The sequence below is a fragment of the Leuresthes tenuis genome, unplaced genomic scaffold (genome assembly GCF_036924035.1).
Source record: "Leuresthes tenuis unplaced genomic scaffold, fLeuTen1.0.hap1 SCAF_13, whole genome shotgun sequence".
NCBI classification, from domain to species: domain Eukaryota; kingdom Metazoa; phylum Chordata; class Actinopteri; order Atheriniformes; family Atherinopsidae; genus Leuresthes; species Leuresthes tenuis.
Genome location: NW_027325367.1, coordinates 1435660 through 1446703, shown reverse-complemented (window position 1 = coordinate 1446703; position 11044 = coordinate 1435660). Strand labels below are relative to the sequence as shown.

Here is an 11044-nt window from a genome sequence, read left to right as displayed (position 1 = left end):
TTAGAAGTGATGAAAATGCAAAGCGGTGCTTCAGAATGGATGAATTTAAGCTTGTGTCTGATTCAGAGCTGTGGAACCTCAGTTTATCACCACCTCTTTGCTCCAAGCATCACGACTTTCTGTAACTGTGTCCGTGTACTTTGGAAATGATTACCTCTCACGTTCTGTTCTTTTTCTTTCTTAATCAGACATCCATCCATCTTTTGTTTTGAAGTTTTCAGCAATCTGTTTATCATCTCAGGTACTAAATTGCATTACCAGACAAAGGTGGATCGAACCCTTTTTCAAACCCTTTTACTACACATTCAGACGCTCCGAGGGGAATGAAAAGGGTCTGAAACAGGCTCCTGTGGAAGATGGGTTCAAATTTTGCCTAAAATTTCTGTCACCTTGTTTACACGAAATAAAAAAGTAAAACTCCAGTCAAGCAGGAGATTTCTTCCTTTGGTATTATCTGTGTGACACAATGTTAGCTAATCTGCAAAAGTGGGTCAAAACAGTGTCAAACAAATTCTATCATCTGCTTAATTCTTCATTCTTTGATGCGACATCTCTTCCCTCGAGGCTTAGTCACAACATTTTAATTAGCAGCGCATCTTTGAAGCAGCATCAAGGTGTCTGGGTCTGTTCTGTGAACTCATCAGGCTCAGTTTGCAGGATAATAATCATAGTTTATTAAGCCATAAAGACAGGAAATGCCCTTTAAACACTGGAACTGGTGTATCATGTATGTACTTCAGGTCGTAATCCTCTTTAAAACAATGAATATTCAACTCAATTTACAGTTTCTCATGCAAAGCATCTTTGAACATCTGCATGTGAGGCCTCCTTCAGGCTGAATGACCTTGGGTCACCTCAGAGGTCAGCTGGAGATCGGCTGCTTTTTCATCATGATTCGATGCCCAAACCACCGGTGAAGACCCTGAGAAACCTAAACTCCTCCAGCCCAGCGGCGCCGAACCATTTCCAGCCGAAGATTAAACCTTTAATGTTCAAAATAAGAACAAAAGCATGAGGGGGAAGAAAGCCGTTGCATCTCCCTCTGTAAGCGAACCACACCCCCGGGTTTTCAGGAGGACCAGAGTTCAGATGAGCCCGGATGCAGACTGTCTGAAGCTGACCGACGGCTCCATCAGTGACTGAAATAAGCAGTTTGTAGCGTAGCTTCGGTACCAGAAGCACCGTTTTCCCCACTTCCTGTTTCAGGCGCCACTTTGTGGAATATATTTCGTGTTTGGGAGTGTGGAGCCGAAGGATTTTAGGCGGTAATGCAGTTTGGCTTCAACCATTTCAGAGCAGTGACTCAGTTGCTTCGTGGTAAAACATAAGAACATATAAATATATATATATATATACATGAATATAAAATCAAACCTGACCTCGGTACCTTCCTTTGTGCAGTTAAATTAATCATGTTTCTGTTTCTGTATTTATCAGACGCTTTTATCCAAAGCGACTTACAAATGAAGATATAACAGCTTTATAAAAAGCTAACAATAAGCTCCATAGAAGGAACCCAGGAGTCCGACTCTGTCAGAGGGGACAGAGTAGAGATAGGGTGCAGGCATAGAAGGAAGTGCAGAAAGATAAAGTGCAGAGATAGAGGGGGGAGGGAAGTACAAGGTAAGTGCTGGGATAGGAGATGCTCTCTGAAGAGCTGGGTTTTCAGGAGCTTCTTGAAGATAGACAGGGACGCCCCTGTTCTGGTAGCGCTCGGTAGGTCATTCCACCATCGTGGGACGACACATGAACAGAGTTTGGATTGTCTTAGGCGTGGTGTAGGAGCTGCTAGACGACAATCCTGGGACCAACGGAGGGACCCAGTTGGGACAGAAGCCTTTGCAAGAGCATTCAAGTAGATGGAGCCGTTCCATTAAGCTCTTTGTAGCTAACATCAGGGACTTGGATCTGATGCTAAGGGCAGCCAGAGGAGCTCAATGAACAGAGGGGGGGCGTGTTCTTTTAGGCTGATCCAAGACCAGACGCACCGCCGCGTTCTGGACCATCTGCAGAGGAAAACCAACTAACTGGTTAGGAAACCAGTTAGGAGAGCAGTTAGGAGACCAGTTAGGAAACCAGTTAGGAGACCAGTTAGGAAACCAGTTAGGAAACCAGTTAGGAGAGCAGTTAGGAGACCAGTTAGGAAACCAGTTAGGAGACCAGTTAGGAGACCAGTTAGGAAACCAGTTGGGAGACCAGTTAGGAGAGCAGTTAGGAAACCAGTTAGGAAACCAGTTAGGAGACCAGTTAGGAAACCAGTTAGGAAACCAGTTAGGAAACCAGTTAGGAGAGCAGTTAGGAGACCAGTTAGGAAACCAGTTAGGAGAGCAGTTAGGAAACCAGTTAGGAAACCAGTTAGGAGAGCAGTTAGGAGACCAGTTAGGAAACCAGTTAGGAGAGCAGTTAGGAGAGCAGTTAGGAGAGCAGTTAGGAGAGCAGTTAGGAGAGTTAGGCGTGGTGTAGGAGCTGCTAGACAACAATCCTGGGACCAACGGAGGGACCCAGTTGGGACAGAAGCCTTTGCAAGAGCCTTCAAGTAGATGGAGCCGTTCCAAGAGCTTCTTGAAGATATTCAGGGTTAAATCTCTCATGCAGCCGAGCTCATGATGAGGAAACAGTTTGTTCCCAGAACACAAACAGGACTAACATCGTGGGATACATCACATTAAACCCAACGCAACAGATGCTACATGATAATCATGACAATGAGATTAAAACTTTTAGGAATTGGGCAGATAAATCATGTTTTGAGACAGAAACGCTCTCCAGGATCAGATTACACAGAGAGTTAAACACCAGAAGTCAGACCAGATTACATTCATTCACAGAGTGAAGGGGGGGGGGCATCCCTGAATCTGCAGGGATGCAGGTCCGGCTGTGAGGAGGCACCTCAGCAGGGTTCCCACCTCCTGACCAACAGCTCCGGAGAGATTCTTTACTGAGGCTGTTTCTGCGGTTTCTCCTCAGAGAATCGAGGGTCCGTGACGCTACACATCAAAGACAGAGGCCTGAAACACTCTTTGAATTATTCTTTTCACATTAAAGTTGGAGCCGAGGATCCTGGCATCACAGACACATCTTCTTCAAACAAAAACCCACAGAATGTAACCGATTCAGCATGTTTTAGATATAAACCTGTGTGAATTTGATCTGCTGCAGATGCTCCTTCAGGTATCCCTGCTCACCTGCATCCTCCTCCTGGGATAAAAGGAGCATTTCGTGCTCATGTTACATCACAGATTTTATTTTCCTCTCCCTTTTTTGTTAAATATCCCTTTTTCAGCCCTGAACTCTGGGCTCAGTCTAGCCTGCAAACTGCAGGTTGTTCTTTATTCTAATATTCCTCCAGTTTTATCCCGTTGGGTAAATCTGACGCTGACTGACGTCACCAAACTACCTCTGAGTTTGAGGAAGTTGGTGGACTTTACCCACAGAGCAGTAAAAAGCAGAAACCGTCCTGAGAGCAGCAGCAGCACCAGCCTAATTTCACCTGACAGAGAGGCCCAATAGCTCAGATGCACTTTACGTCTCAGACTCTGAGGTGAATGGGCAGCAGGTTTGGTTCGTTTCAGCCGAGAGCAGAAATCTGAGGCTGCAGTGAGGTCAGGTTCACCAAAACTGGACAAATCAAAGCTGGAAGAAGTCCTCCTTCAGTCTGAAGCCCAGCCTGTCCACAGAAAGTCTGCGGTGGGCTTTTTCTGGCTTTAAAGACCTCAGAGTTCAAGGAAAGATGCAAAAGCATCATTAAAAGAGGGGAATAAACACCTTGAAAAGCAATCCAGGTTAAGGATGAGTTCACAGTATTTTTCAATGTAATCCAGGAAATGATCAACTGTAAAATACTGTAAAAAAGCTATAAAACACCGTTTTTGTCATTTATTATTATAATTATTATTATGATCATTTTTAAAGATACATTTTGAGCTACTTGACTCAGATTGAATTCCCCCCACTGGGGGATGTAAATGTAAAAATGTAATTTATTCCTACAGCCCTTTACAACAATCCATCTCGGTACCAAAGTGCTTTACAGCAGATAATAAATAAAGAAAAGAATAAGTAAAAAACAATAAAATAACAGTAAAAAACAATAAAATAACAGTAAAAAACAATAAAATAACAGTAAACGCAATAAAATACAGCAAAATTGAATAAGATAATATAAAAGTGTCACCATACTACTGGGTATTAAAAGCCATCTGAAATAAGTATGTTTTAGCCCTGATTTAAAGAGGCCCAGGTCAGAAATAAGATGCATCTCGGGGGAGGAGCTTATTCCAGAGCCTGGGGGCAGCAACAGAAAAGGCTCGGTCACCCCAGGGCTTTTATTTTAACCTGAACACTTCCAGCAAAAGTTGATTTGTTGACCTCAGAGCTCTGCCAGGGTTACAGTTAAAGCTCAGATAAATACGATGGGGTGAGGCCGTTAAGAGCTTTAAAACCAAACTTTAAAAGTTTAAAATCAGTTCTATAAAGGACAGGAAGCCAGTGAAGGGAGTTAAGAACAGGAGTGATACGTCTGTTAGTGTTGGTTAAAGACGGGCAGCAGCAGCATTTTGCACCAGCTGAAGGCGACTGAGAGAAGTCTGGGAGACGCCGACATAAAGTCCATTGCATTAGTCTAACCTTGAACTTATTTGGGCAGGGAGGCTTTCTCAAGAAAAATAAGATGAATAAAGTATTTTTCTACTCCAGCAGCACGGCTTCGTAGAAGAAGAGTCCAGCTGCTGCAGTCCAGATGTTTCACCACCTGAAAACATTTCAAATACAACAAAGAAGAGCCAGGAGTCCTCTGTCAGACAGGAACGGGACAGCATTCCTCTGCCAGAGGCCCAGCAGCCGGTCTCCTCGGTCTCCTCGGTCCCAGCGGCCGGTCTCCTCAGACCCAGCGGCCGGTCTCCTCAGACCCAGCGGCCGGTCTCCTCGGTCCCAGCAGCCGGTCTCCTCGGTCCCAGCAGCCGGTCTCCTCGGTCTCCTCGGTCCCAGCGGCCGGTCTCCTCAGACCCAGCGGCCGGTCTCCTCAGACCCAGCGGCCGGTCTCCTCAGACCCAGCGGCCGGTCTCCTCAGACCCAGCGGCCGGTCTCCTCGGTCCCAGCAGCCGGTCTCCTCGGTCCCAGCAGCCGGTCTCCTCAGGTCCAGCAGCCGGTCTCCTCAGGTCCAGCAGCCGGTCTCCTCAGGTACAGCAGCTGGTCTCCTCAGGTCCAGCAGCTGGTCTCCTCAGGTCCAGCAGCCGGTCTCCTCGGTCCCAGATGTTTACAGATGTTTAAGAAGAGGGGATGCTGCACCGTGGGAAACCTGGAGCTGTAATCTCTTATGAGACGTGTTGATGGCATCAGACCGATAATGAAAAGCTTTCTATCATCTGTTGTGAATAAAATGTTGGTTTTGGAGAAGATGGCTGATGGGTCTGGCTGCAGAGGAGCTCCAGCAGCTGAACACCTGAACACCAGGTTGGACTGAGCAGAACCGGACTGGACCAGTCCTGGAAACTTTCTCTACTGAAACTGAGCAGGGACACAAGTTCATCTGTTTTTAACTTTTCAGATCAAAGATCTAAATAAACTCCTCCATGTTTACTTGAGAGGTGACGTATGATCTGAATTATGTGAAAAGTAAATCACGTGACGGAACGACGTCACCTGTGCTGAACAGGGAGGGGCCACGTAAGAATGTGCTGATGATTATTTCCCGTCTGATGAGGGACTTTGTCTCGGGAACAGGACGCAGAAGTAGTTCTTTGTTCACAACGGACGCGGGTTAACGTAAAGGTTCTGCACGCCACGATCGAACGGAACGTGCTGCTGACGTCACCCGTCCCGCCTCAGCGACCGCTCCTATTGGACCCAGACGCGGAAGTGACTGAGTCAGTTCACTAACAACAACAGACTCCCCCACGGCTGTGCTCGGACTCAGTGATGGCGCTACCGGCTCAGCTCAAACCCATCCAGCACCACCTGCGGACCGCGCAGGAGCACGAGAAGCGGGACCCGGTCGTGGCTTATTACTGTGAGTGTGTGTGCTGGCTAACGTTAGCGGTTAGCATCCCAGCTTTGTTTACCTCACAGCACAGCGTTAGCTTAGCCTCAAACTTTTATTCAGAGTTTCACTTCTGACCGAAACTCCTCACAGACAACTACTCCTTCAGGTCTGAGCTGTGGCTTCTAATCAATATGCTGTCTTATTGATCATTAGCCGGAGCTTCGGCAGCTCAAACGTCTCGGACAGGCTAACACTTCCGTAGCCTCAGCAGCTGTGAGAATAGGAGGATTTAACAAAGTGTGACTTTGATTTGGGCAAACACCCGCCAAACTGCGTGTATTTACTCTCTGGGGAGTCTGTTAACTGGGAGATTTGGTAGAAACTGTGCGGGTAATCACACCTGACGACCTGCCACAGATCAGACAGGAAGTGAAATCTGATTAAAGAGGTGTTCAGCCCGCCCGGTACCGGATAAACGGAACCAAACGACACCAGTTTGATGTTGTACAGAGAAATTCAGAAGCTTCATAACTATTAAAGTCCCACTTCTGCAGTTATTATCCCATAAAAGCTTTTATATTGAGAAGTTTTTGTCATTAAAAAGCTGTCATAGGTGGCGCTGATACCTTTGATCTAATTTACTGAAAGAGGATTATGGGTATGCTAATGTGACCCCGCCCACTAACAGGTGACACCTGACCAGGTGTGATGATGTCATAATTCAGCTGTAAATATTTGAACGATGCGAGGCCATAAGTATCTGAACAGTGAGATTCACGGCTCCAGTCCACTAACTTCAGAGGAAGAAGGCGTCTTTATGATTAGTTTAGTCATGAAACTCTGTTTGAGCTGCTGCCTGCAAGCCTGTAAATAGGCTGAATCCACCTCTTTATTAAGTTACTGTGACCGATACAACAAGAGCAAAACACACCGACTCGCTTCAGATAACTTCTTCTGATAGTTTCTCATTTTGTCTGTACAGCCTCACTCAGCCGGTTTCACTCACAGTTCACAGTTATTGAGTTCTTCATCTAATTCTGTCTGAGAGAAAACCTTCCAGACTTCCTGCTGCCTCTGACCTCCTCTGTGGGGGGTCCCGGTCCATGTAATCCAGCTGAATTCACCGCTCAGATGCTGTCTTTCAGCTACTTTAACGGTGATTCTGTGGTTATAAATCAGGATTTTATCAGAGCAGAGCGACAGTCTGGAAACGCTTTAACTCATCGTCTTAATGGGCTGATTTTCAGTCCCAGTTTCTGACCAAAGAAACAGAAAAATCTGTGAATGAGAGCAGCTTGATGGGGAGTTCAGCTGGATTCATAAACTGTTTTTACTGAAAGATTTGCTGAAATTTTGGAGCCTGAACAGAGCAGCTGAGTCCAGCTGAGTCCAGCTGAGTGTTTCCATGCAGGAGGATCCAAACCCAGCTGGATTAGGTGGGTGTGTTGGTCCGGTTTGAGCACATTTTGGTTAAACTAACAGCTAACTAATAGCTTACAGGTTACACTGTAGCTGTTGCAGTGACTGCAGACGTGTGGACGAGCTTCTTTTGGGTCGATCCTGCGTGTCTCAGGCTGCCGAACTGCAGATTAAACCGAACGTGAGCGGAAACGTTGGATCGTTTGTGCCTTTTGAACAGCTGTAGATAAAAAAAGAAAATCAATCCGGTAACCATGGTGCTGGACACAGGTGGCAAAGGGCAGACCCCCCCCCCCAGGAGCTTATTTAGTCTGGTGTTAGCTTCATGCAGCGACGTTCACTGATGGAGGTTTTTAGACGATCTCCTGCCTTCATGCAGAGGTTTTATATTATTTTATTATTCCTTCATCAAACCATTGACTCTCAGAGGAAACTGGCTCCATATTTACATCTGAGAGACTCGGCTTGTTCCGGGTCCTCTTTACTCTCTGACCAGCTAAAGATGACCTTTGACCTCTCAGAAACTGAGACCAACTTCCCGGATGGAGAGAAACTTTTAAAGGAAACCTTGGAACATAAGTTCAGTGTTCAGAGAACTCGAGAGCATTTTCAAGCTTATGAGAAACTCTGACTTCCTGTTAGAAAATGTAAAGAAATGAGGGTGGATCAGGACCCTCGATGGTGTCCAGAACTTAATTTTTAAAGCCTCGAATCAGGCTGTCGCCACATTTGGAAAGGAGGGATGAACTGGAGAGTGATAGTTAGTGAATCTGGTTACTGGCACCATATTGACTCGTGGGAAATGTGCTGATTTAGTATTTAAATAGAGAGGGTAACTCTAGTGGCCACTGGTGGTACTGCAGCAGAAGTCACTTTTTTTAGTTTGGATCCTCAGATGCTTTTAGATGATGATTAGTTTAATTTAATATGAGAAAATGTAAGAGCTATAGTCGAGACTTTGTAAATAAGATAAAAACATGAGAAAAGGTCGGAGTTTGACCGATTCACAGACACAAAACTGACTCAGATCCGCACTAAAATGCTCAAAGTTTCCACCAAGTTCTGTGAAATCGGGTTTTTTTTTGTGTCATCATGCAGACAAACAAACAGCAGAAATAAAAGAACTTTACTGTGGTGCAATCCTGGATGATCCCTGAATGATTTATTCCAGGGTTTTACTGGCCTCAGATTCTGCATCCGAGCCAGATGAACAGACAGAGATCTGGAAGACCTGTTGGGTCAGAACCTGTTGGGTCAGAACCTGTTGGGTCAGAACCTGTTGGGTCAGAACCACACGTACCTGCTGATAAATGAGCTTTTCTTACTGGAACTTCACAGTTTAACCACAGTTGAACATTGAACAACAGTGACCAGACACTCCGGACTGTCAGTCCTGCCGAAGCTGTGATGAACCGGCCTGTGAAGTCACCTGAATGCATCACGTGATCAAAGGAAATGTGATGCTTTCAGAGCCTTTACTTTCCTCAGTGCACTTCCAGCTCTGCTCCTCTGCAGATGTTTATCCTCCTGTAACCTCGGCAGGTAAAGCTGCTCTGCTGCAGCTGGACAGCCAATCACAGGCTCTGAATGGCTTCTTAATGAACCGTGATTGGCTGCAGAGGAGTGAGGCAAAGGCTGCTGGGAAGAAGGTTAGAGCAAGGTGAGACGTGCATGAAAACCTGATTTAATCTCAGGTTGTTGTTCTGAGGTCGGATTTATCTCCTCAGACCTGATGATGGAACCTCAGAAAGTGTGACAGAGTGTCTCCTCACAGGTTAATAAAGTTTTATTGAATTTTGGCTTCTTCTTCTTGTGCTTTTCCTTGTATTGAGTTAAATCCGGGAGCTGAGGGCAGATAAGCCCTAAGTTGAGTCTTTTTCTCCTCGGCAGGCTTCCAGGCAGGTGAAAGAAGTCGTGATTGGACAGAGTTTTTTGTGTTTTGTGGCGTTCTTGTTGTGCAGCCGGTGGAGCAGTCAGTGAGGAGGCCACTGGAGGTCAGCAGCACCACGTGCCTGAGCCTCAGAGCCCAGCTGTGTGAGGGAATCAGAGGGAGATGTGTTGCTTTGCTTTGTCACCTGAGGGACTTTGAGTGTTACATATGAAGCAGATGATGGCTGCTCTGAAACTCTGGATTAATCCGCAGCAGAAAGTAGTCCCTGTCACTGCATTTCCCAGCAGAACGAGCTCAGGTCTGAGGCCTTTAATGAGGCCGGTCCGTGCTGTGATCTGCGGCTTCACCGCAGCATAACTCAGCAGCAGCAGCAGCAGCTCAGACCGACAGCGTTTGGCTGCGTTTCAGACGCCGTTTCACACAGATCAGATCCATCACATTATTAATGAGCTCAGGGCCTCTCCTCACTCTTACCTCTTCAGTGCAAATGTTGCTGATATTCAAGAGTTTTGGCAGCCTGTTGGAGTAGAAAACCTCACTCAGGCAGCTGTATATCTCACTTTTCCTTGGTAATCATTAGCTGCTGAATTATGAGCACTTTCTTAAAGGCTCTATTGATCGGATCGGCTGGACACTTCAGTTCGGGTCCTGTTTGCACCTTCTTCTAAACCTTAAGCCTGTTTCCTATGAACTTTATTGAGGCTCTGACAGAGCAAGACGGACCGATCCAGTCTCAGGTGGAATCAAAGCTGCTGTACTTTCTATATTTTAAAGAAATGGCGAATTGATGCTTGTGTGAACCTCAGCAGGAGCCCAGCTGGAGCTGGTCTGGTTCGTGTTACACAACCCAAGCGGAGCTGAGGCCCAGTATCCTGCCATCAAACGGCCCAGAGTGTTTCTGTTTCCACCTGAAAGCGGTACCAGTTTGTTTGTGGTTGAAAGCAGCTGCTGAGGAGGAAGAATCGTCCCGTCGGTGTTAGATTTAACACCTGCAGAGTACACGGCTGCGTTTCTGCTCCCTCCTCGCAGCACTTTATGTTCTCCTGTTCGAGTTGGCAGCAGCAGCAAAAACATCTTATTTTTTCCAGTGATGGATGATGTTTAATGGAGTAGGAAGTGGACTCCCAGTAAAACATTTAGACTAATTACATGCAGGATAGGCAGGAAATAAGCCCAGCAGAGTGGAAGGCTTTGCCAAAGAGCCCATATTGTCAGTAAATAAGAGCCCCGGAGGCTCTGCAGCACCTTCAAACACCTCCTCTCCTGTCTGAGTGGACATAAACACACACGTATTTAATCAGAGACTGTTAGTGTCATGGTTAAATGAGCTGTTTCAGACTCTGAGACATGCTTTACATCTGCAGAACGAGCTTTTGGAAGCGAGCTGCAGTTCCTCGGGTGACCAGCAGGGGGCTGGAACTGCGGAGGAATACCTCGCTTCTTTGTCTGTGGACGGTCTCAGCGACACAGAGGCTGTCTTTGTCACTTGCTGCCTGGTTTTCCGGCTGCTGCAGTGACGGAGGCCTGGCTGTCTGCTGGTTAACGGCAGCCATGTTGGAAACACTTGACCTCTGAAGCGGGGCATTGTTCTGTTGATGCGGCGCAGGAGGCTGTGGCCTGACTCTAAACCTCTAAACCTGGGTTTTCATCCGGCTTCACATAACAAAGCTGCTGCCTCAGTAAAACTTCATGTCTGTGAAATTCAACAATAAAAGACCCCAGAGACAAAGAAATGAGGCGTTGCAAAGTAAAGG

At 46.4% G+C, this 11044-nt stretch overlaps 1 protein-coding gene across 2 annotated transcripts in view; it reads left to right on the top strand.

Moving 5' to 3' along the window:
• Window positions 1-5666: 5666 nt before the first annotated feature.
• vta1 (vesicle (multivesicular body) trafficking 1) overlaps window positions 5667-11044 on the top strand; it is a 48899-nt gene continuing 43521 nt past the window's right edge. For both annotated transcript variants that reach the window (XM_072362099.1, XM_072362098.1), the window contains exon 1: window positions 5667-6007. In XM_072362099.1, the coding sequence (XP_072218200.1) occupies window positions 5917-6007 (91 nt within the window). In that variant the 5' untranslated portion in view covers window positions 5667-5916. The remainder of the gene's footprint in view (window positions 6008-11044) is intronic.